This window comes from Oxyura jamaicensis, chromosome 2 (assembly GCF_011077185.1).
Source record: "Oxyura jamaicensis isolate SHBP4307 breed ruddy duck chromosome 2, BPBGC_Ojam_1.0, whole genome shotgun sequence".
Lineage (NCBI taxonomy): Eukaryota > Metazoa > Chordata > Aves > Anseriformes > Anatidae > Oxyura > Oxyura jamaicensis.
Genome location: NC_048894.1, coordinates 56066548 through 56093937, shown reverse-complemented (window position 1 = coordinate 56093937; position 27390 = coordinate 56066548). Strand labels below are relative to the sequence as shown.

The following is a 27390-nucleotide window of genomic DNA, read 5'->3' as shown; positions in this document are numbered from 1 at the left end:
CAATTTACTGTAATCCTAGCATTAAATGGAACCTGAAAGTATAATTGTGAAATATGTTATTGTCTTGTTCTTTAATTTATCTCAGTATGCAATATTAACTTCCAAGTTTAAGCAATTAATAAACAATAACCAGGACTTTCTTCTCAATTTTTTTCTTTAGCTTGACTTGCAATTGTATTCCTATAAGAAACTATTTCACGTAGGCACATGTTTTAGTTAAAGATTGTTTCTTGCACACTGATAGTCTAGGCAGAATTCCAATGATCTGAAAAGCAGTCTTGGACATTTCTGTGATTTCATATAGAGGTAAAAAACAACAACAACAACAACAAAAAAAAACTCATAACTGAGAACTATTTAGCTTAAAATTTGACCATCTTGTTTTCCCCATCAGAAATGAAAGACTATGAAAAGAGCAAGCATGGAATTTTTGATTTACAGTTATACGTTGAAGATTTTCTATTAAGGGATGGGAAAAATGTTTATATTAATATGTAACTAATTAAGTTTTCAGTCCTTATTTACTTGCCATGTTCCTACTGACTATAGCAGATTCTTCACAGTGTTTAAAATAACTTTTGCCTTTATGCTTTTTTCAGAATCTCAGAATTAGATTCACTAAGTTGAAGAGGTATGGAATGGCATTACTCACATTTCACTTGACCCTCAGAAGTGTGCTTGCTAGTAACAGCATCAAATTCTTGGGCTGCAAAGTTTCATGAGAATAAACCAGTAGATTAGTGGAGTTAGAAGACACAAAAAACTTTGAGACCAGACTGGTGTACAAAGAATACATGCAGTTCTGAAAATTATTTAAAAGCTATTTAGAAAGTATACAAGTGTGTGACAATAGCCAAGTACATCAGTACCAGAGAGGAAAGAAAACCAGGGATCATACTCTGCTTGTCCTTCTAGAGCTCCTGTTGTTATTGAGCTTTATAGCCCAGCAGTCAGTGATCAGAGACCTGTTGGTGTGATGATTCCAATAATGATTGCAATTGTGTTCATAAAAACATTTTTCCTGTTTCCTTCATTCTAGAGCAGGAGAAAGGAGATGTAGCAAATCTAACTTTTGTCTATTAACTCCATAACTCCCTTGGAGATAAGCAGTTTTTATTATTTGTCTATAACTATTTCAGACTTGCTTCTGTATTCTTTTTCTTTTAATGTCGAGCAGTCACTTGTTAACTTTCAGAATTAGGTTGATCTCCATTTTGTAGAATACATTTATATTACAAGCAGGAAAATTCATGTTTTACTATGTAGCTAGTGAAGAGTAGCAAAGTTTTAATTTAGTTCTCGCTAAATCTTCCACTTTGCTTCACTGACCTCAAAAGCTTAGGTTTCTAATTTAGAAATCCATGTGAATACTTGACTAAGTGCTTAATAAGGATTATTTTATTTTTTACAACTTTATAAAATGAATGTATTTTTACTCTGTATTTCATATGTTCAACTGAGATGCTGAAAGATTAAGGAAAAATTACTTAATCATTTTGGTGCCCAGGAAACTGCATTAAGTGCCACAGAAATTTTTTTGCAACTTACTTGCCTAGCATCCTATGGGAGCTCAGGTACAGTCACAAAGAGAATGCAGTTCCTGTGCTATTGGGCACAAGATTGTCTCTATATTACCTTTGTGGAAGGCTGTCCTTTCTCATTTGTCCACAGATACATGGTGGACACTATGAGATACTATGAGATACACATGTTGCCCACGTGCTTGGACACTATACAAGTTTCAGTTCATTGTGTAAATAAAGGAACTATTTTAAATGTATCAATTTTACTCTTTATGAAATTCCAAGTTATTCCTGGAGTGGGTCTACTGTCTGACCTGAATTGTCTGAGCATTTAAATTTTAGTTTATTTAAAACTAAGAGCAAGTTAACTACATTAAAGACTACCCCATTGTGTTAAGAAAAAGTGTTACTAATGATGCGATCAGTTGATCATGACAGCAAAGATGTAATATTATTTGAAGACTGAAATGTTGTATTTTCACTAATTCAATCTAGCTGTAAATACTGGAACATAAATCCTGGGAACAAATTACCAAAGGATAAGTCTTCATCAACAAATACTTCCAAATCAAATTTATCCATTTTTGTTGTTGAATATAGATCTGGTTCAAAATGAAAAACAAACAACAACAACAACAAAAACCTCAAGGTACGGCAGCCTCAGTTGTTTAGGATAGTAGGATTGATAATCATAATGATCTTTTCAATATTGTATGAAACTCTAGGGAATAAATAGCTTGTGATTATGGAAATAAATTAATGTCATACTGTTATTCAGAAATTCATTAAGTCTCTGCAGGAAAAATTACTTCTAATCTTTCAGTGTTGACTTCACAACCCTAATGTTATTTTAATATATTTGGTGTATATTTTAGGTTTAAAAAAGAGAGATAGTTTTCATCATTTGGTGTCATCCTGACAAAATCTGCATGATTCAGCACAGAGGATGAAATCTTTTGTTCATTATGCATCTCTGAAAAGTACCTGATAATTTTGTGGGGGGGGAAAAAAAAAAAAAAAAAAAAAAAAAAAAGTTGTAGATGTCTGTCATCTGTTATATTTGATATCCACACCAGAAGGGCATCAGATATTTAGATATTTGCTGGTGAGATATCTTGCAGATCTCTGAAATATTATGTTCAGTGTCAGGATCTGGAGAAGCATGAGTCTGTTGCTACCTTTGTTGCGCTGCCACCTGTGATGCCCCCCTAAAGTAAAACTTAACAATATCCATACATTTTGGTGTCCTCTTTCTTGAGTCTAAAGTTTAGTGGGAGAGAGGTGTTTGTGGCAGAACAAACAAACAATCTATGCACAGGTGCATTTTCAGATATCCTACTTCAAATAATTGTTATGTAAAGTTAATCAACGATTGCTGTTTTGTACCTGAAAGCAGTCAGTTCCCTTAGCAAAATGTACAAATGCACATAAAAAGTATGAACAATTATTACATAGAAGGAATACAAAAGCAACTCATTCTTGGGCTTAGAGTGTATGAGGAAGGTGGAGAGGTAGTTCTTTGTTTTGAATGCTAGCTTTATGCTTCATTACTCCAACTAAATTAAACAAAAATAATGCCCTACAGTACTGCTGGAGGAGAAAAGAGCAAGTGTTTTACTTGCATCCAGTTAATATTAATCATCTGGAAACAGTAGTAATTTTTGTGTGGCTGTTGTTTTTGTTGTCTTGATTTTCTTAAGAAAACTACAAGCATCAATACACATGGTTAAAGCTTGGTGATAAATTTGAACATGAAATTTGTATCCAAGGTATCACACTTTGCTGTACTATTCCTCCAAATCTGTCTTCAAGTTTTAAAACCTTTTCCTCTATGAATCGGTGTACAAAACTGGTATTTCTAGGAGCCATCTGTCAACAGAAGTCAGATTTCTCTCTGGTTTCTGTTGAAGTAATACAAAATAAATATTCCTGTAAATTAGATCAAGTTATTTTAAAGAGTAGCAAAGGTTAAGAAATTTATAAGATGTTAGCATTTTGTGTTACAAAGGTAATGTTGATGAATCGTGATTTTAGTTTAATATGTGAAAAGCTAAAAGTCAACAAAAAACAGCATTCAGCATTATTGTTTCAATGCATTGGTTAAAATGACATTATACATCTGATACATACATGGTTATAATATGTTTTTAGTATATAATGACAGAATTTGGGCCTGAAGGAAACACCCCAGGGAATCAGTAGAGAATATAATGGAGCAATGTGACCAAAATTATGGTTCTGTTTCAAAATTGCTTGGAAGTATTTGGGGCATAGAAACGAGCTGCATTCAGTATATCAGAAGTTTGTTACTAGATGCAAATAAGATGCATATTTCATCTGAATGACCACCTATTCTTTTTTAAAAACCTTACAAAAACATGAAATATTTAGATGTCCTTTTCATAAAATGTGATTTAAATTGACTTAATAAGTTCCAAAGTTGAAAGACTGACACACAGAAAAACACATAGATGCCCATACACATTTTCAGTACAAGATTGCCTAGGAGCTGTGTTACTAATAAACCATTTTAAAGACACAAAGCAAATAATTATTTCTTTATGTAAGTTTAAATAGGAGATTGATATAAATGCAGTGATCATTTATGCAGTGATTATTTACATTGGATTTTAATGCTCTTTATCTGATGCAATGAAAGTAGAAGTGTCTCAGATACTTTTCTTGATTTATTAAGCTATTATTTTTTTTTGCTTTCTCTCATCAGTATTATCATTCCAGTCCTTATATATGAATTTAAGACCTGTATTCAACTGGGTCCTAACTTTTGATATATGAATAGTTTCTCAGGAATTGGCAGTATTATGTAATGTGGGTGATTTGCTTATCTGAAATAAGTGGCTGACAGAAGGGTATAGGCAACTGTGGTGAAACTGAGAGTTTGTAAACGTTACTAACAGTAGAGTCAAGTTCATATTTGCATAGAATACCATCAGAAGCATTAGATTGTTCAGTTTATCCATATGTTGTTAATATCCATATGTTATTAACCCTGAGTTCTTAGGAACTCTGGTCAATTCATAAGCAAGTCTCAAAACTGAGATTCAGCACTTGTTGAAATTATCTTTTGAGTTTTCGTATTTTGAAATAAGGAAAATATGTTACACCTTTTAACTGCTTTCATATACTGTTTTTCTATTACTATGCATCGCTGTGTGAGATGGTTATGAGGAATGTTATAGAAATTTTGTTCTTTTTGTTTTTCATGTGATTTATTTATTTATTAGGGAAAGATTGCTCTGTTCAATAGAGAGAATTAAGAACTCTTTCTTTAAGTAAAATATATGACTCCTATTGGTATTCTTATCTTACTCCAGACCTTGCTAGGACATGAAAATAAAGTAATGCTCAAAACTGAGCTGAATTAACCAAACCTGAATTTGTTGCTTTTTGACGTTTTTTTTTTTTTTTTTTCAGTTTATTTGATGTTTTTATTTCCTTATGCAACTAGTTTTGTTTGTTTGTTTGTTTGTTTTCCAGCTTTGTTTTTTTCCTCTTTTTCTTACCTTCTTGAGGTTAATCTCATAACATTTTCTTTTATCCAGTCCTTTTACTCTTGGTTGTGTTTTGTCTGTTTGGGTAGTTGGTATGGTTTGGTTCCCTTCAGTTTGTCATGATTTGGGCTGGATTTTCAGATATCTAGCAAAGAAGTGTTTGAGCAGCAGTGAGGTACTTGACTCAATTTTCTAATGAAGATATGTTTTTTACAAGAAAATGCTGATGTAGTGAGACTGAATGCTTTGTTGGTTCCCCTGGAATCTACTAATTGCAGTCAGCTAGCCAGCTTGTGCTGAACCAGTATGTAATGTGAGGTCTCCAAGGTCTGTGGATTCCAAGGTCTATGGATTTGAACTAGCTGCATTTTTTGTTTGTTTGTTTGTTTGTTGCAGGCAAAGGGCTGACAGCCATAACTAAAGCTGTAAGGTTGTCAAGTCTGTTATCGTTCCTGTGTCGTGGAACAGTATTTGGTTTGGGATACTGGGGATTTTTAAAAAACAGAACATTTAAGGCTTAGCCCATTCAATGCTTAACTCACCTCGAAGAAAATACAGTTTTGTTTTCCACAGATACTTTCTATCTGTCTATGGACATTTCCATATTTCATAATAATGTGTTTTTATTAATGTGTTTTGCCATTAAAAAAAAAAAAAATCTCATTACAAGAGATGTATAGATGTAATACCATGGAATATAGACTTGTACTGTTTTCACTATTGTTTCAAAATAAAGCTAAAAGCCTAGTTTTTTTTCTTCCATTTTTTTGTTTAATAAGGTCAGACCCATAAATTATTCCCATTATTTCCTATGCTTAAAATACCAGTGACAAAACATAAAATGCAAGAAATATTATAAGAAGTATATAATTAAAGTAATGAAAACAAACACAAAACAAAAACAAACAACAACAACAACCACAGTTCTTCTTTCTCTTTTAACTGGACAAGAAATGTCATTCTACTATGCTATTCTTTGCCACACATTTACATCACCCTAGAAAGGGCATTCATTGAAGCAATTTTAATACTTGACTTTGCATAAATAGTTAATTTTGATGGAAAATTCTTTACCTGAATTAAGTCATGTTTGGTTAAAGAGTTTTTTGTTTATTTTTAAACTTAATAACATTTATTTTCATTCAGTCTTGAGCCTTCTTATTTCAGAGATAATTTTTCAATTATGAGAATTCCTTTTTAATCTTTTGTTGTAAAAGGTCATCAAAATAAGATTTTGTGATGTACTTCTTGTATCCATAAAGTACTGAATGATATTGCAAGTCTGTCCTTTTACAGAAAACTAAACACATTTTTGTCAGTTTTACTTAATTTTATTCTTGAGCTGGATGTTACTGACATTTTATTTTTAATTTATAATTTAGCTGTGGCATTTATAATTACTGACTGGAGTATTATTATGGTGTAAGCATAGGAATTAAAATTGAATCTGAATCTTAATTTTCCCTAACTTTTTTTTTTTTTTCCAAATGTCATTTAAAAAATAAAAAATAAAAATACTTGGATTCTCTGTTTGTTGTTGTTGCTTTTATTGTTTTGTCTATAATGCAAAAATATTATACTTAATGTATAGTGTATATAAGTGTAGTGTATCTATATGTATAGTAGTTTGGCTGAAAAATATTGATAAAGTGAATTTCAAAGGTCATACAGCTTTAATTGCTGATGCTTCTGCTGAAGATAGTTCCTGTACCAAAAGCTTATCTATTTTTTCAATGCAATTATCTGGCACATTACAATGTATTATCTATTCCTATAAACTTGCTCTAGCAACTTTTGAAAAATACAGGGAACTAATCAAATTGTGGTCTTAAGGAAGGTAGTTATGAAACTTACTGAGTACTTTTGAAAACTCCATTCAACATATGCTCAAACTTATTATTTGGAAAGAAATTGTGGGCACATTTTCTTACCTTTCTTCATTCTCAATACTTTACTGTCCTGTGGAGTTCTGTCTTTCAAGAAAAGTGTTTGTGACTTAAAACACTCTTGATCTTTTTGTTGCAATGTAAGTTTAAAGCATAAAACAGCTTAAAGAATTTGGTATCCAATATTAGAACAGAAGTGCTTGTAGAAAAGAGGATTTCAGAACTGGACTGATGAGACAGTGCTACCTGTTTTACAGACACATGATGCATGTTGGTCATTTTCCCAGCCTGGTTTAAAGAAAAACTCCTTTACCAATGAGGAGAACACTTCTGGCAATAATACTTCAGTGAGTTTATGAATTTAATAAGCTGGATATTTTGTTTAGTTTATACAGGTGTTTCCAGCTTTTCCTGAAAAGTGATTTTGTAAAGGAGGGTTCTTATCGTGCAGTTCTGACTTTTTTAGTCAGATACTCACTCCCCATTTAATATATATATATATGTATATATATATATATATATATATAATCTCCATATATATAATCTCCAATATCTGCATTATGCTTTTAAATCTTATTAAACTGTTTGTAACCTTGGCTTTGCAAATTGTATAAATTCAATTTTTAATGAAAACCTGAATTTCTGAGCCTGTGTACAAATCTCAGTAGGAAAAAAAAATACAGCAATAGTAAGTAATTCACAAGCTCCTGTAAATTGATTTTGCAGCCTTGCAATGATGGATTTGGGCCTGATGTTTGCATTATCCACAGAGCATGTATTAGTGTACTGCATTTATCTAAATGAAGGCTGTATTTAAAGGATATTGTTCTGCTGGAGACTAAATTAAATACATGTTAATTATCCAGGAAACTGATGACAGAGTACCCCCATTCTCTGTTGATGGTGTTTATACATTCAGCAGATGTTACTGGATTGTAGACCAAAAGGAACCTTCAAAATGTCAAACACCTGCTGGTTTGCACTATAAGTCTTTCTGACAAAGGATTGGTAAAGCACAGATCATAGAATCATTTAGTTTGGAAAAGATCTCTAAGATCATTTAGTCCAGCATTTAACTTAGCACTACTAAATCCACTGTTAAACCATATCCCTAATCTCTCTACATCTATACGTTATTTGAAGACCTCCAGGGATCGTGACTCAACTACTTCCCTGGGCAACCTGTTCCAATACTTGAGTTAAAAAGGTTTCCCCTGAGCCTCCTTTTCTCCAGGTTAACCAGCCCCAGCTCCTTCAGTTGCTCCTCAGAAGGCTTGTTCTCTAGACATTTCACCAGTTTCATAGCCCTTCTTTGGACATGATCCAGGGCCCCTATGTCCTTGTTGTGAGGGGCCCAAAACTGTACTCGAGGTGTAGCTTCACCAGAGCAAAGTACAGGGGGATGGATGATCACCTCCCTGGTCCTGCTGGTTGCACTGTTCCTGATACAAGCAAGGATGCTGTTGGCCTTCTTGGCCACCTGAGCACACTGCTGGTTCATACACAGCTGGCTATAAGCCAGTATCCCCAGGTCCCTTTCCATCTGGCAGATTTCCAGCTGTTCTTCCTGCAGCCTATAGAGTTGCATGGGGTTGTTGTGACTCAAGTGCAAGACCTGGCATTTAGCCTTGTTGAACATCATACAGTTGGCCCCATTGGTACAGCCTATCCAGACCCATTCTGCAGAGCTTTCCTACCCTCAAGCATGTTGACACTTGTGCAGAACTTGATGTTGTCTGCAAATGTGCTAAGGGTGCACTCAATACTCTAGTCCACATCATTGATAGTATTAGTATTCCTTACCACCCAGCTGTTTCTTAATTTGTTTTTAGTTCTAGCATTGGAATATATTACAGGATTTTATATGGATGTATTAAGATGGTAAAGGTCACCTTTTCTCTGTTTATGACTACCCTGTTCACTGCCTCAGGTTCCTTATTTCTTCTGAAAATTACTTATGAAGGGGTGTGAAGGGTCCTTTGAAAATGTTGAGAATAAGTGAATAGTAATCTTTAACATCTACCATCAGTGAATTAATGGATTGTGCATAAACTGACAAGACAAAAAAACAATGACAAAAACCCCACTATCATTTTAATTGGTAGGCATTGTTTACTTTTAAGCTGGATGCTATGAAAACTTTTAGCCAGAGGTAGAAAACTACAAAACAAGCACTAAATATTTATTTCAGTCATTTTAAAAACACACTTGAGAACTGTCCTTTACTGACTTACAAGGTATTACAAACCAGAGACAGACTTGCCTGTGGGTGACAGCTATGGTTAGGAGGGAAACTGGACGCTCATTTTCCAGTGGTTAGTACATCAAAAAAACAAAGAAAGATTTTTGTATTCTTGGAAATTTGAGAATTGAAGGGTTCCATATCTCTTGTAGGAAATGGGTTATGTCAGTGTTTCTATTTACAGGAAGATGACTGGTGTGTGTAATCTAATTGTTAGGAGATGGATATCTTCTGCAGAACAATCGCTCTGAGTTGGACGCTTTTATTAACACAGTAATAGCTGAGTAACAGATCAGTGATGCAGAATGGAATAATTTCTTACCTAGCAGCAGCTGTTAGGTGAGTTCAGCATATCTGTTGTGCAGAAAGAGGACAGGAGGTCCCAGTGCTGCTGTTTTGGTATTGTTCTAAACACTTATACTTTTTAAATCCACTATTCATTTGGTCACTATCTCAGAAAACATTTAAACTAAATTTAAGTGTTACCTAGACACTCAGAGGAGTTTACTGCCTATGCTTTTCTTCATAACAGAATCTCTACAGCATGTGAGATAGATTTAATACAACAATTTTCTTCTTCTTTCCCTTAGGCATTTCCTGGAAATACAAACTCCGATAGTGTGGTTCGACATGATTTACAACATCCAGTTATCGCTCGCTATGTACGTGTAGTTCCTTTGGACTGGAATGGAGAAGGCCAAATTGGGCTGAGAATTGAGGTCTATGGCTGCTCCTATTGTAAGTTTTTCTATGATCATCCTTTGATCATCTTTTTTTTTTTTTTTTTTTTTTTTTTTTTAATTCTAAGTAGAAACTGTCTTTGGATCTCAGATTAAATCTGAATCTCAAGTACTAATTATATTGCCTAGTACTTAACTGAGCATTGTAACCTTAACTCTGAGTTGCCTGTTATTTCTTTTGTGGGAGATTCAATACTGGAATTTTTGATAGTTCTCTGAAGTCACTCCTTTCATGGCTATTTGTTGTTTTGAAGAAGACTTACTATTATATAACCTTGAACAGTCCAGCTGAGGAAATGACAATGTTCAGACAGATATCATATTGGGTCTTAAGGGGAACAGCTGGGAAACAAGACATAATTCATTGCCTGGTGCTAAAGATAAAAATAAAGCAAATAAGAATTCTATCAAAGTATCTCAGATTGTCTAAATATATGACATGTTTTTCAGCTGCTTTTCCACTGGTATTTGTATATGACTTTAGAATTTCCTTTGAATTCCAAATGATGAATGGTACAAATGGTTAAGAGCAAAACTGATTATGTTTTAAGAGAAGCAAGAGTAGTTTCTAAATGCCATTCCTACAATTTGATCCTGCCGGTACCCAAAGAAAGTCTACTGGCTTGCAAAAATGTAAGTGTCTGATGTCCTATTTGTATTTAATTTTAATGCAGTATCCTGCTAGTAGGCATTTTAGCTGGAAGGAGATATTTGAGATTTGTGTTTTAAATAAATAAATAAATAAATGAACCACACAAACGGGTGTTAGAATAAGTTAAGGAGCACCCCTCTTTAAGTCTTATGCATTGTCTTCACTGGGTGATTTAAGACATATTGGAGACCTTTGCCATCCTAACTAGCAATTGTGCTAATTAACTAGCAAAATGCTTTGTGATTTCAGTCTGTTAGGAGATCCTGTTTTTCCCCAAGCAGAGAGAGTATTCCCAGGCATCTGGAGTGAACTTTTATTTAAAGCAGCAAAATTTAATGGTGCCCACATATCAGCTCGAGCTGCATTCCTCCAAGGAGAGACCCGGCCCAAAACTTTCCTTGGGTTCTTATACCCATAAAATCTTCATTTCACCCGCTACAGTCCAATCAGTTCTTGACACATACAAGTTACATTCCTTCAGATTGGAGGTTCTTTGTTGTGAGGCAGGCTGTTCTCTGTTATCTGTTGGGGCAGGCTCTCATCTGGCAACCTCCCTGGTCAGCACATCTTCCCTTTGCCATCAGCACCACTCAAGCTCCCCCACAGTGCTTCTCTCTGTTATTAATCACCACTACATGCCAGTTTCAGGTTACGGGGAGCTTACGGGGAGCTCATACTGTGGCCTAAGGCTTCTCTAAATTTACTAATATCAAACAACAGCTCCCCCGATTCCTTACAGCAGCTTGTTTCCCTTTCACAGTTGGTGATTTGATTTGGATAGATAATCTAAAGGCTATATTCTTTCATTAAACACCAATGAGAACCATAAAGAATAGAGTTCTGATATTATTTTTCCTATTTCCTTGCAATGATTTTAAACCCCCCTCTTTTTTTTTTTTTTTTTTTTTTTTTTTTTTCTTAATATATGAAACTTCAAACAACTTCTGAGCAATAGCTGAGAAATCAAATCAAACTTGTGGTGTTTGTAGCACTGTGCTGAGGGCCCTCATGGATATTAGATATATTTATATACATATCTATATATAAAAACAAACAGTGTATTTGTTATCTGCAGAACCATAGGTTATTCTTATGTTTCTTACTCAAAAAGAAACTAAGCTTCTGAAGTTTTAGGTAGCACTGTTTGCATGGCTCCTAATAAACAAATGTTTATTATCACATTGCTAAAATGTTTTACAGGCTCTTTTAAGCAGAGCCAACACTGCAGCATAGTTAATTTTTGCAGTATGATGAATATTTACTTGTATCTACTTCAAATACAAATTCAGGTATTTAATGCAAGAAACCAACATTTAGTTTGTTTTGAAATATGACACTTTTTAGCAGAAAAAAATGCCTTTAAATAGTGGAATAAAACAAACTCATGATCTTATGCTGAAATTTTTACAGGTAAAAGTATTTTTTTTATTAAATGGATAGATGAAGTGTTGTACATACATAACAAGATGCTTTTAGAGGCTTAAAGTAAATGTGAGAAAGAGCAAAACATAACTTGTTGACAAAATGATTTCAGTCATTTGATGAAAAGTTGCTTGGTTGACAGACTGTATATTTCTGGAGGAGAATAAAATCTTCTGCCAAGGAAACATGTGTGGGACTACAAAAATATTGATAAAATGTGCATTCACAGTTGAACTGAGGTAGCCAAACATAACTTTGTAGTTTTGCTCAGAGAGTAGTGTTAGTCTGCTGGCATTATCAGTGATTTATATGTATATTTATTAATAATATTAATATTTTACATTATATATTTTTTAGGGACTTTTGTTTCAAAAAGCTCTCCTAGAATGTTGTATAGATTTTAGATGCAGGTATCAGTTAGGATGTCCCTGAAATTCAGTATCAGTAGATAGCAGAGCAGTTGGAAAGAAAAACTAAACCTCACTGTAATAAAAGAGAGGAAGGCAGCACCTTGCTATGACTATCAGAACAATGTAGCAATGTGTGAGAGTTCCAGATCTGTCTTCAAATGCATCATTTGGAGACAACTGTGTAAAAACTCCATTGTTCCATGCAGATGTGTCCTTTGGCAAAGTTTTTAGTCTTATGATTAGAATAAAGCATGAGTCTCCCTCTACAACAATATTCAGAATGAACTTTACATTTATCTCTGTGACTAAATGATGATATCGAATTTTTTTAAAAAATAATAATAATAATTAAATTCTCCATAGGGAAAAACTGACTATACCTAATTAATAATAATAAAAATGATAATTAAAAATAGTGAGTAAATAACTTGCTTATTGGCTATGTTAATGGAAGAATTGCATGAGAAAAACAAGCTTGGAAAACAATAGCAAACAAATTATTATATGACATAAAAGCATATTTTAGTCAATGGCAGTTTTAGGTTTCATTTTAAAAGAAGCTACTTAAGACACTCAAAAGGGGAAAAGAGTTTTTATGCTTGCAGTGACATAATTTTTCAAAACACAAATTATAGGGAAGAAAGCAATATAACCAAAGACAAAGTATCCAACCAGTTAAGGCAAAACTGGTGGCAGATTTTCATTCATGCTCTTTTGGAGACAGAGAGCAAAAGGATGTGGCATATATCTTCCATCATGTCCAGTATATGAATGCTGACAAACTGAAAATTCATGGCATCTGGAGGCTCTGGAAACTATAATATAGTACATTTTACTAACAATTTTGAATATAGTAAGCTCCTGCAAGATCATTGATGGCAATGAAGAATTAAAAGATCTAATGAATAGTTCCTTTAATCTCCATCCTGTAACAGATGAATGCTTACAAAATGGAAATTGCATTGCATAATCTTTGGCTGCACTTTTTAACCTTATCCTCATAACCTTCTGGGTGCTGAAATCCTATGGTATGGGTGGAGTGGACTCACTGATATCTTTGTTCTTGGGCTTTTTTGATATAGCTCTGTTGTAGATTTTCAGCATCTAAACTCCTTGCCTGAATCTTTTAGACAAAGTTGTAGATCTGATAATAAGAATTTGCAAATTCCAAATGGTTCGTGTCTGAGGTGTAGGATGTACTTGAAAAAAGTCACTTGGAGACAGCAGAAAATCATGCAAATAATATACGTAAGGCAAATAGAAAGCAGGAACAATAAAGCTCTATGAATGTTTGCAAACTGAGCTTTTTCCATTCATTGACCAGATCTGTTTGCTAATACTTATGAAGCAGTGAAAGTGAACAAATGTCATTTGAGCTCTGTTAGCAAATCTGTTCATTTCTGTTCATAGTTAACTATGCTACTTGTAGTGTGCTATGACAAATGTTACTGTTTCATTTTTATGCTGGATGACTGATTTTTTTTTAGGGAGTGAGGGAAAAGAAGGAAAATGAAAAATAACAAGCACAGACCATAGAGGTTTATGAAATAATGGTTTTGTATTGAAAACACTGTCCAGATAGTACAGTGAAAAAAAAACCTTGGTCGTGTAACAATTTACAAGAGCAAAAATAAGGTTAGGAGATGCTGTTGAGGTTTAAGCCATGAGGGGTTCAAATAAACATTTGCAAGAATTGATTTGGGAGTACTGAAGTGCTAAAAATTATGGGTTGAATAGATCTTGGACTAGTTAATCCTATCTGTCTGCAGTGACCTAAGCCATTTCTTTCCCTTGGCAGTTAATTTCACATTCAGCTGTACTCATTGTTAGGAAATTTTCTGTGATACTTGAAATCTCCTTTCCTTGGTTTCATGCTGTTGCTTCCAACTACCCATGTCTCCTTTATTCTCTCATGTGGTTTCCCTACATACCTAAAAAGAGCTCCATCCTCTTCAGAATTATCTATTGCATCTACACATCAAAGGGAATATTTAAAGCAGGTAAGAAAGCCACTGTTATGTCACTTGTGTGGAATATGATCAATTTTCACTTGGCCAGATTCAATAGCAAACACTGGACATTTTGTTTCATCAGCATAGCATTTAAAAACAAAACAAAATAAAACACTATAACACATGAAGAAAAGTCTACTGAAGTGACATGATTGCTATTGCAACACCCTATGCTCTATAAAATATATTTCCATATGTGTATACATTTCGTGCCTATGTGAATATTCACCTAAGTGGTGAGGATACTGATTTGGTCCCCAAATCCATGTAAACAATTCCCTACCTCCTCTCATGATATTTTATTACTCATAATAAAAATGCAACTAAATTGTCCAGACAGACTTCTTTGACCATCTAAGTGGTGCAACTACTTAAAAATATTAATTAATAGATAGGAAGAACAATTTTGAAGTGTATATTTTGTGTATTTTGTGCAATCATGTTCTCAGATTTTTAGCAGTTTTATTAAATTATTGTAAGTAAAATTGCTTTTAATTTTGGGTAAAAACATAGAATTGACAAAATTGTCTAGCAGAGGTCCATGTGAGCTTAATAGCTTTGTTTATGACAGTAGATGGGACAGTTAGGAGTTCTCCTAAGCATTCTCCCCCGCGGCCCCCCCCATGTCTCTTAAATTTCAGTATTTTTATACTGGGTAGATGTATACATATTTAGGTCTATGTGTTTGTTTTTTAGACAACATTGTTGCAGTTCAACAGGTGCGAGCATGGCTTGATATTCTCCCTGATATTAAAGGTGCATGGCTGGATACTCACAGTTAAGCTGTGGAGAGTGAGGGAACTTAACTGTTGAACTTTTTCTTTGCAGACTTGTAAAGATTTATTTGAATACATGGTCTACTTGAAAGCTTGCTTCATTATTAAGATATTTTCTAGCTTTTTGACATGAAGGGGATTTTTTTTTCTTAAGAGTCATGAAAATTGATACTTTTTATTACCCATGAAAATTGATACTTTTTATTACTCATACATTCTTAGTTCCATGGTAGTCTTTAAACAGTTGAGTTCTGCAAATTGAAGATAAATTATACCATCTTTCTTTAGAATTGTTCCCAATATGGATTGCTTTCCCCTACCCACTCCTCAGCAAGAGTTGATTGTGATTGTTTCTGTGTACGTATTCACTTATTTTGGTATGAAAGTGACAACAGACTTTTGCTACCCCAGCACATTTGTTACCTCTGGTTGTTAACAGTAATAAATACAGACCCATTTTGATAGTAGGTACAAATAAAAATTTAAAACATTTGTGTCTTCTGTTTTAAAAATAAGAAAAAAAAAATATTTTTGTAGTGCATAGAAAGTTTTTTTTGTTTATTTGTTTTTGTTTTTGTTTGTTTGTTTGTTTTTAAATCAGAAGATTGAGATGGAAACAGAAAGTCCTTGGAAATATTTTTGTTTTTTCTACAAAAACAAAGCAAACAGACAAACAATAACAGAAAATTAACTTTAATGTTTAACTGCTTTTTGTTTCCATAAAAAGAATATTTCAGAAAGATGTGACATGAGCTTCTGCTTTAAAAATTAAATACATAAATAAATAGTTTCTTCAAAAAATAAATAGTGTATTAAATAGAAGAAGAGCACTTTTGTTTTGTGTAGTGGGATAACTTTGGCTATCCCACCCAGTTGCTAAATCAGGAACAAGGGAAAAAAAGCTTGTGGGTTACAAAAAAAAAAAAAAAAAAAAAACACGGAAAACACTTATCAGCTATAATTGCAAGAAAGACAGACTCACCTTGGGGAAAATTAGTTTGATTTATTGTCAATTAAAATATATTCCAATATTGAGAAACAAAGGCAATCTTTATAACAACAACATCCCCTATTCTCCCTCTCCGAGACTCAAGTTCACCTCTTGATTTCTGACACTCCTACCTGCCCTGTGAGCGGCATGGGAGTCTGGGGATAGGGATATGGTCATTGTGGTTCCTCTGTGCTGCCCCTTCTTCCTCACACCTCTCCCCTGCTCCAGCCTGGGCTCTCCAGGGGCTGCAGGGTGCTCTCTGCTGGGCACCTGGAGCACCTCCTGCCCTGGCTGCTCACAGGGCTGCTTCTCGCACTCCTTTCCTCACTGCCAGGCAGTGTTTTGGCACTTCCTGAGCTCTGCTCTCCCCAAGGAGCCCACCCAGGGCCAAGGGGCTCAGCCGGGCCCTATGGTGAGGCTGCTGAAGCCAGCAAGGGGCAGCCCTGTCCTCATCTCACAGAGTGTGCCGGCAGCCTCTGTCCACTGCCTGGGTGCCTGCACCCAGTACCATTTTTAAGTTAGATCTTAAAACCTAACATATATGTTTATTTCTTATTCTTTAACTTTTAGCTAGTTTGGCACAATGCACATATTTTTTTCCTATCAACTTTTTGAAACTGGCAGCAAACTGAAAAGTCCATTATTTTTCCATTTCTAGTTATAATGAGGTTACTGGTAGATATTCTCAAGCACCACAGCTTTGTGAACTGCAACAGCAATGTGTTCTTTACAGGTTCATTTGTTAGCTGGCAATGAATGTATAATCAAAGTCAGAGAAAAACAAGTATATTTTCTATGAATACATGCCCCACCAACTTGTTCAATTGTATTCTCAGACAGTTTTCAATTACACTTGAACATTTTTTTTTACTCATTCAATATTTCCTTTAGAAGGGTGTATGTAGCCAGTTCATTTGAAAAAGCTTTTTTATGACTTTTTTTTTTTTTTTTTTTTTTTTTTTGTGCAATGTATAAACAAAATGTAAGGCTAGATATGACAAAATCTTGCAGATTTTGTATAAGGTTTATTAAGGTCAGGCCTGGCTCTTTTGTGGAAAAGAGCAAACTAATATTTTCTATTAGCTTTTCCAATATTTACCCATACCCCGCCCACAGAAAGAGTATTGCATAGTTGTCAGTAATCAGTTTACATGAAGGAAATTTCCCAAGGAAATTATCCTTGGGATCCATAAACATTTAGAAAAGTAGAAAAATTAAGTAAGGTCCTAGTATCCTTTTTTTAATGAAGAAAGGAAGGTAATGTTCAGGTAAATACAAATGAAAGTTTCAGTCTAATCACAGTAGTTTTGCCTGTAATGTTTTTTGCCTGAACAGGTGCTTGTAATGGTTTTGCCCAGCATATACCTTTCTTGCATTTCATTAAGTCACCATAGATCTATTTGTCCATGATGACTTATTCCCTTGAGAAATCAAGTGTATTTTTTTTAATTTTTTTAAAATATTTTTTTCCTCATAAAAACAAAACAAAACAAAAACAAACAAACCCTACAGATTTCAGACTATGGGCCACTGATTTAGAGCACTAAGGGCTTCACTGATACATGTTTTCCTGCATGTCTGGATTAAAACATATGTTAAAGATGCAGTATCTTGTAGGATTTATTCAATTTATTCTGTTCTTTCACTAAAGTTTAGCTGAAGATGACACATTCTGTATTTTTCTTTTAAGTAAAATAGTAGAGTCTTGCTATTAGTAAATTTTTGTCTTTTCTCAGTCAAAGGTAATGATAGGGTTCTCTGATACAAAGCTGCCTATATTAAAAAGGCAACATTACTAAAGGGAAATAACCAAAATTAACTCTTCATAATAATGTTTTTATAAAGTAACAATGTGCTGTCAGAATTATATGCAGTATATAGTTGAGTTTCTACTCGATATCATATTTTAAAGCTGTAGTCCCATCTTTATGAGCTTTGGGAAATTAGGCAAGTGTGCTGCAGATTTTTCCCTAAATCCTCTAAAACAGGGAAAATGTTCATTTTTTTTCCACACCATAAGAATGACATGGTATGCCATCTCTTGTGGCTTAGAAAGGTCTACCTAATGCTTCTCTCACTGCAGGGTGAATGCCCTCTGACAGGGTGCACCTACAGTTATCTCTAGCCTCTCCTCAAGGTGCAACTAATGAAGAATGGGTACCCTTGGTGTGCCACTGCTGTTTGTCCAGTCCAACAATTCTTGTAAATGTTAAAAGTCTGTAGGAAAATAGTCAGTCAAACAATCTTCTGGGTCTGTTTCATGTACCACTGAATTACATTAAAGAAAACAAATTTTCAGCTTGACTAAGAAAGCCACTAAGAAACTCCCTAGATTCAGTGGCTTCAGTTACAATGGTGCCAGGCATCATGTAAGCTTTCTCAGATTGTTTTCTTTGCTGCTGTTCTTTTAGTTAGTATAAACATTTCTAAGGCTGTCAAAAGAAGTTATTAATCCACAAATGTTAGGGCAAATGTCTTGCAGAAATGGTAAAATATTTCCTCTATTGAGATGTAACCTTTTTTTATTAGAAGATGACAAAAGGGTTTAGGCTCCATGATGTTGCACAGCAAAACAATGGAATGCTGAATATTTTTCTCTTGAATATAATTCATATTATTATCTTACTATAATTACATTTTAATGTGGCTTCAACTGGATCTTTAGATGGCTTCATAGATTGTCCATTGAATCGACAGAGATCGTTCAATAAATGTTCATTTGTACTAGTTGCAGATTGTGGTAGGTGTGAAAGAAAATCATTTATAAACCCAATAGTTTTGATTTTTTTTTTTTTTTTAAGAATGCCATTACACACAGGAGATGATTAGAACCTGTGTGTTTTCCTGTGTTTATAGTACCTGTGACTTTAGTAAAATGGGTATATATGAAAAATGTATCTGTATTTTAAAGTTTAAGAATTTAAGGGAAATACACACTTGGTTTATCCTTTAGAAATTCACAGTAAAATTGGATAAATACTATATGGAGAAAAAAAATCCTTAAATAAATTCATTTTTTTACACGTATCAATTATGTTTGAAATTTGGAACTAAGATTTGGCAATTGTTCAGTCAAGGTATAAGCTGAAATGACAATTATGAGCAAAACCAAAAACTTCAAGCTCAAATTTTGAGGTAACTGGTTTTTGTCACTGCAAATTGAATTCTGAGGTCTACATTCACTAAGGAAAACATAAAAGTACAGCAGGTGGCCCAGAAATGTATACATGTAAATCTATATCAAGTGCTTTACTAAGTCTAGATAAGCAACTAGGTTTCTAAACTAATATGAACCTAGAAAACTCACCTTTTCACAAAAGTGCTTAGCAATGTTTTAATTTAAAATTATATCTTTAATAAAGTAATCTGAACAAATTTTAAAAAGCGTGTAGGTAATTTCCAAATTCAGAAAAAGAAACACATTTTTATACTGTCTCAGTTCTGTGTATTCATCAGATTTTGCCATCCACAATTTTATCAAAAAAAAAAAAAAAAAAAAAAAAGCTTTATTTCTTGCAAGGCAATATCTCTATTTTTTTTTACAGATACATAAGGTAATTGAGCTTTAATTATTTCAATGTGGAATTGTTCTCTCTCTCTCTCTCTCTATCTATCTTTCCCATATAACATAAATATTTACTTTCCATTTTAGCTTTAAATAAGTTGAAGAACTTGGGAAGCTGACTTTCTGAAACTGGAGCTATAAAAAGCAGCCTTATAGGAAAAAATATTTCCTTACCTAAAATAATAATGATTGGTATAGCAATAGCTAGCATTTATGTAGCAAGCTCTTACATAAGCTTAGTGATACTACTTGAAGTCAAACAATTTGTAAAGCAGTTAATGTTTTTCTCTATCTATATCTATCTAATACCAGCAAGTAAATGCCTTGGGTTTCTCTGAACTGTGGATTAAACCTTGTAAGCAAACCTTTTAAGGTAAAAAAGAAAAGAAAATCCAAAATATTTTGTTAAGTGATAATGAACATTAGAGAGAAGAAAATTTTAAATTAACATGTACTAGTCAGGGAAGGTAGTTGTTCATTTCAGGGAAGTGGTTTAGTTGCCATCTCTGGAGGTTTTTAGAAGATGTTTAGATGTAGAGCTTAGTGATATGGTTTAGTGGGGGACTTGATAGTGTTAGGTCAGAGGTTGGACTAGGTGATCTTGGAGGTCTCTTCCAACCTAGTTGATTCTGTGATTCTGTGATTTTCTTTAAGGTGGGGAATTTATTTTTTATTTTTTATTTTTTTATTTTTTTACTTCTAGTAACTTTGCTATAAGGTGTTGTCAATGCTTGATCTGAGAAAAGCCTGTTGGGCTTCAACATACTGAAGCGGATCTATGGTCATAAATTCATCTGAATTCTCTTGTGCTGCTGGTGAGCTGTGACTTAATACAATTAATACAATTAATGATTGTATTGATTGTATACAGCCTTGGTTTTAGGAGCAAATCAACAGAAAAAATGTTCATGCATTGAGTATGTCTCTGTAAACCTTGGGTAGGTGGTAGTATTTCACTCAATGTGTAAACTGGAAGAAGACTGTGCTATGCCTTCACCTCTGCTGAAGGTTCTTGATAATTTGGTGTCAATTTTGGAGGTAGAAGTGGGAAGAAAGAAGCCTGTTACTAGTCTTTCCTTTGCAAGCCTGTTAAAAGGTTTGGTAGCTTCACACCAAGTTTGCCAGCTGTTTATAGAACCATAGAATCATGGAATATTCTGAGTTGGAAGGGACCCACAAGGATCATCAAGTCTAACTCTTCGCTTTGCACAGAACAACCTAAAAATCAAACCATATGTCTGAGAGCATTGTCAAAATCCTTATTGAACTCTGTCAGGCTTGGTGTTGTGACAGATTCCCTGGGGAGCCTGTTCCAGTGCCTGACCCTTAATGAAGAACCTAATATCCTATCTGAACCTCCCCTTAAAGAGTTCCATGCTGTTCCATGCTGTCCTGTCACTGACCCCAGAGAGCAGAGCTCATTGCCTGCCCCTCCACTCCCCTCATGAGGGAGCTGCAGGCTGCCATGAGGCCTCCCCTCAGCCTGCTCTGCTCTGGGCTGAATAAACCAAGGGACCTAGGTTGCTCCTCGTAAGTCTTACCCTCCAGTCCCTTCACCATCTTTGTTGTCCTTCTTTGGACACTCTCTGATAGTTTTATGTCCTTCTTGTACTGTAGTGTCTAACTACACACAGTACTCGAGATGAGGCCTCACCAGTGCAGAGCAGAGCAGGACAATCACTTTCCTCAGCTGGCTAGCAATGATAGGCCAGGATACGGCTAGCCGTTTTGGCTGCCGTGACAGACTGTTGACTCATATTCAATTTGCAAATGACAAAAATATGTTATTAAACACAAGCCATTTTTATACAATGCATCTTCAAATTTCCTCAAACGTGAGGGACTTTCAGCAGGTCAAGCAGACTTACTTCTTATACTAGCGTAAATGTATTACAGGACTACTTTAAGCAAAACAGGTTAAGTGAATACACAGTGCTGCAGGTGACGAGCTGTGAGACTTCAAGTCAAATACAACTTTCAATTATTTGGAAAAAATCCACTGAAAACCCTTTGTTTTGCATTGTCTATTTTTTTTTTTTTTTTTTTTTTTTCCCTAAGTTTGGCTGATATATATTAGAACATCTTCAGACATGGTGAATGAAGTATGTATTTATAGCACTGTATTTTTGAGAGATAAGGTAGGGGGATTTGAGCGATTGATCTGCTGTCATAATGCAGTGTACTGGGTCTGGCTGGGATGTTAACTTTCCCTGCAGCAGCCCATACAGTGCTGCGCTCTGCACTTGTAGCTAGAACAGCAGTGGTGTCACACCGGTGTTGTGTATGCTGCTGGGCAGTGCTGGCACAGCATCAGGACTCTCTCTAACCCGCCTAGGGGGTGGGCAAAAAGTGAGAACGAAACATCAGGGCAGCTGACCTAAAGCAACCAAAGGGATATTCCATACCATATGATGTCACACTCAGCAATAAAAGGTGGAAAAAGGAAGAAGAGGGGAGGGGTGGGCTCTCGTTGTGAAAACGTCTGTCCTCCTCCCGAACACCGGCTACGTGCGTTGAGGCCCTGCTTCAAGGACGTGGTCAAGCATCGCTCATTTGTGGGAAGTAGAGAGCAATTTCTTTCCTCTGCACTTCCACATAGCCTTTACTTGTTTTGTTTAGTTATTCCCTTCCCCCCTCCCTCTTCCCCTTTCCCTTTTTTCCCTTTAGTTGTTTTCCCTTTAATTGTTTAATTAATAATAATAATTCCTTAATAATATATATATATATATATATATATATTTCTCTCTTTAATTAAATCATCCTTATCTCAACCTGTGAGTTGTTCTTTCCTTTACTTCTTCCCCTCCTCATCTGAGGAGGGGGAGTGAGAGAGCGGTTGTGGTGTTCAACTGCCTAGCACAGTAAAACCACCACATGCAGACGTTAAATACTGGACATGAGTAGGCCTAACACTTACATCCTGCTGTAGAAAGATACTTTATCAAGTCAGGCTAGCACATACCCCCTAGAGAGGTCGTGACTATCTGTTCCATGTATGTTAAGTTTTATTTATGTTAGTAGGTGGATAAAAAGTATTACTCTTTGGGTGTAGAAGTTTCTATGTTTCCAATAGAATCCCTAGACATGAAGAGACAATATTTGTCCAGTTCAAATCCCAGTAAGCCTTGGAAAAGCATCCTTCTGAAACAATATTAGAATAGGCTGAAATGTAGTATTATTCTTTTCTAACAATTTTGGATACTTTGAAAAATTTTCATGCATATCTATGCAAGAAAAGTCAATAATTATTACACATTTCATACCCATTTATTATACTTGTCACTTTACCGTTCTTAAAAGTTGAAAACATTTAACCACATTGTTTAGTTAAAAACAAGCAAACAAAATGAAACAGAATATTTCAATGGTTAATAATCTTTCTCTAAAATAAGAAATCTATTATCAGTTGTCACACACTTTATAAACTGAATTTATTGCAATTTATCTTTGTATTTTCTGATTTTTTTTTTAAAATGATAATTTTAAATCAAAGCATCAATGAGTTCTGATGTAAAAGCATGCTTATGTAAAATTTTCATCAGTAGGAAAACCAACAGAATATTTATAAACTTATGCTATCTTTTCTTTAAACAAGCAAACAAAATTCCTTATTTTTATTTAGGTGCAATTTCTCTTGATTTTAAGAGAACAATATCAAAATTGTAGTTCATAGCTTGAAGTGAACATAATATTTAATTCATAAGCTTAAGTAAATTATAATAGTTTTTTTTTTTTTAACTTATATATTTCCTGACACAACTCATTAGTAGAGCTCATATAATTCATCTGTTTAAAAATGCTCACATGAAAGATACTTTTATCCAAGTTTTTATATCTTCACTGTTTCAAAGTTCTTTCATTACTTCCATTTATTGCTTTCAGCTTTCATACTTTCAGCCTTGTTTCTCAACATAGTTTTCTGAACTCAAACATAATTTAAATATTCAGTCAGTATTATCTGGTTGTAAACTGTATTCACTATCAGGAAAATAAGGACTAGAATTACTGTTCAGATACTATTAGAAGAGACGGCTTTAAAAGAAGACAATTTTCATTTTTAGTGAGCTTTATTAAAAGATAATATAAACAAAGAATTATAATAGCAGTATATTAAAATATTTCAATAAAATATCAAAATAAAACAGAGTATCAGAATAAAGCTAAAAATGGTTCCAACATAAGTTACTTTGTCAAGTAGACACATCACTTGTATACATAGATATAGCAGATCCTATCAACTGCTTTGTTGACCAAGCAAACCTACACCAGGACTGTGTTGTTGAAGACATTTCTGTTTATAGCTTCCTTATTCCTAGCAATGAAATTCATGGCATTATCTATATAGAAGATTTTTCTTAACAAATGAAAGATAACAAAATAAAAGGAATAAAAATAAATAAATAAATAAATGACTAGTTGAATGAATAAATAAATAAATAAAGGAAAAAATATGATGGAGAAGGAAAAGATGAGTGGAATAGAGAAAGCTGAAAGTCTTTCATTATAGGGGCTGTCCAAACTGGCTAAAATTGACAGTAGGGGAGGGGCAATAGGACCTTTTCTATGACTCTCTGTGGCTTTACACATCCTGGCTTCATCTGGGATAGAATTATTTTTCTTCAGAGTAGTTGGTGTGGTACTAAAGGGAAATGATGATGCAAGACCCTCATGGTCTTGTCCACTAAGTAAACACAATTTCTAATTTCTCGCTTAAGATCCATTGATTTTTGGTCTCCCAACACCTTCTCTTTGACAGACGTAATATTCATTCTCTTGGTAGCCCTTACTGGTTTTCTGCTTAGACTTATTTCAGCTTATTTTCTGCTACTTTTTTTATACTTTTTTGAACAAACTTCTAGATTAAAATTACCTGAATTTCTGTTGTCTTTGAAATGTTGAAGTTATAGACCTTTCCCAACTTTTCTAATTTTTTAGGAGTAATCCAGCTTTGTTCAGATGTCCCTTCTAAAATTATCTGTATCTAACAACCACTTTGCTCATATGTTAAATTGAAATATATAAGAAATCATTACTAAGTTTTCTAAAGATCAGTCAGTCTGGATTTATAAATGTTGTTTATTCAAAAGTCTTTTTACATATAAGCAAAACTATAAAATTGACATTTGTCTCCATTCTGCATTTCTACATGTTAAGAAACATTGCGAATCATAATTCTTGTTGTTTCGTAATAAGAAAGGTGGAGGAAGAATTTTACTTTCTTGAGAAAGAAAAAACACTAATTTGTGATAGTAAGTTTCACAGTAAACCAACCTATGACCATTCACTTCTAGCAGAATAAATTCACTACTTTGGAAAAAATGTTCAGGCCGTGCTGAACTTTTACAACAGTATATTGTGTCCTTTAAAATGTAGTGACTAATTTTGATAACTACTTCTGTATTCAGGATACACTTAGCAACACACAGAAAATCAAAGTTTTGCAGGCATTTTTGCCAAGCTTCTTCAAGGCAGAATATGGTCAGTGCAACCTTTTCATCTGCCACTCTGACACTAAAACGTCATTCTTGTGGGGGGAGATCAGGACCCTAGAATAAACACAGTATTAAAAAAAAAAAAAAAGAACTTTTTTTTTTTAAAATAAATAATCTGTAATTACATATTAGGAGACAGGTTTATTTATTTATTTTTTTATTGTTTTTTTATTTTCTGCTTACGGATCAAAAGCTAAAAATGTTTAACAATGTTGCCACAATTGACACATATGTACAATTACTACATGCCATATGCAATCTGTACAAACTTATAGAGCTAGAAGTTCAAAACAGAAGAAAGAAGAGAGAGAAAGATTCATAGCTGTTTAGTCTTAAAGGTAAATTCAAGATTTAAAACAATTTTAGAACAAACTCTTATGTCTCAAACTACATGAAATGAAATGCTTTGCAGAAGTTCATTAATACTGGTTAGTAGAGGTGAATTAGTTTCTTTCAGTCAGGGGTTTACAAACTTCTGTCTTGCAACCCCAGAATTCAAACTAGATATATCATGCATGTTGTTGTTTGGATAGAGCCCTTGATGGCTCTTTATGATCACCACCCTTTTCAATCTCATCTGTGGTTAACCAGAGGAAAGGTCATTGAAAACTGCAAAGCTAGAAGTGTCAAGAGTACACAAACATGTAGGTGCACCTCCTGTGCTTGACTTGTGAACTGTATGGATGAACTCTACTGGAAAAGGGTTGTGTTGGCAGGTGAGGGTAGTTAAGCTTTGATGTATATTTTGACAGTGTGGCAGGGAGAGAGGTAGACTTTCAGATTCTTGGCTACATTTATTTTTCTTAATGTTTTTCACAGTGATAGGGTCATGTGAGCATTTCTGAATCTCATATAATGTTTTGAAATTTGTATACCATGCTTATTTCTGTGTAACATGCTGTGTATTTCTGTGACTGTAGGAAAAAAATAAATAAATAAAATATTTTCTAATCAATCGTATCTAGGCCTTGAGACTCCTGTTCCTCCAGAGTTGAAGACTAGGAACTAATCTTGTTGCTTTGTTATATGATGAAAACAATAAGCACTGGTATCAATGTTTGCATTCCTATTCTTAAATTTCTCGTTCCACGACATGTTTGAAGATTTTAAAGGAAAAAAAAAAAAAAAAAAAAAGATGTTTTTCTCAACCTTGCAAGTTTTTTCTCAACCTAGCAAGTGCCTGTTTTTCACAGTGATCTGTTCTTTCTCAAGAGAAACAAATGACCAGCTGGCTCCTGCAAGTTTATCATTCCAACATGAATAAAGTGCAAAACACTGAGTTATTTCATACTGTGTATGTATAAATAGAACTTATATAGTTGAACTTAAAAAAAAAAAAAAAAAAAAAAAAAAGAAAAGTTGATGGTCTTATACAAACTAACACTAAGGGATAAATGTTTAATTCCAAGGATTCCAAGGATGACCAAGCACTAGCACAGGTTGCCCAGAGAGGTTGTTGAATCTCCATGCTTGGAGATTCAAAAACCATCTGGACTTGGTCCTGGGCAAGTGGATCAAGGTGGCCGTGCATGATCAGATAACCTCCAGAGGTCCCTTCTGCCTTTTTGTGATTCTGTGATTTGTGTAACACTTCCAAGTATTTTCTTTATAAAAATTTAAATAACATGAACCGGATCAGATTTAAATAATATGCCACTTAAGAATGTGCTATTAAAAAACATCAGCAAAGAACTCCTAAAAAGGCAATTTTAAAGTTTTGTTTCTTTTTTTTTTTTTTTTTTTTTTTTTTTTGGTCTCTTACTGCCTCATACATCAGGCACTCAGATCAGTTCATTTTCACTTCAGATGATCTGCAATTTGAAGACAGAGAGGGTTAAATTTGGTTCAACTTGTATTCTGTTTTCTCGCATCTGTGTATCTAATCATATTCCTAGTGTTATTTGGTATTTCTATTCAGGAGCTATGAATCAGATGTTAATGAAGATAGTTCAGCATTTCTTAGGTAGACAAAAATCTCATTAATTTCCCTTATATAAAAATAGAGACTAGAATTCATAATTAAGTAATTTCTTTCATAGGATGCATTCTTGGCAGAAATTCATTTGTGTAATGAATAAATTAAAGAGTCTTTGGCCTCTATACATCTGTCCCCTGCAGCTTGCTTATAATGATAACTAAATATTTATTGCCTAACCACACCCTTCAG

The 27390-nt window shown here is 34.1% G+C and overlaps 1 protein-coding gene across 3 annotated transcripts in view; it reads left to right on the top strand.

The window, feature by feature from the left end:
* CNTNAP2 (contactin associated protein 2) overlaps nt 1-27390 on the top strand; it is a 1137498-nt gene that overhangs the window by 465238 nt on the left and 644870 nt on the right. For all 3 annotated transcript variants that reach the window (XM_035319470.1, XM_035319471.1, XM_035319472.1), the window contains one exon: nt 9754-9901. In XM_035319470.1, coding sequence (XP_035175361.1) covers nt 9754-9901 — 148 coding nt within the window. The remainder of the gene's footprint in view (nt 1-9753; nt 9902-27390) is intronic.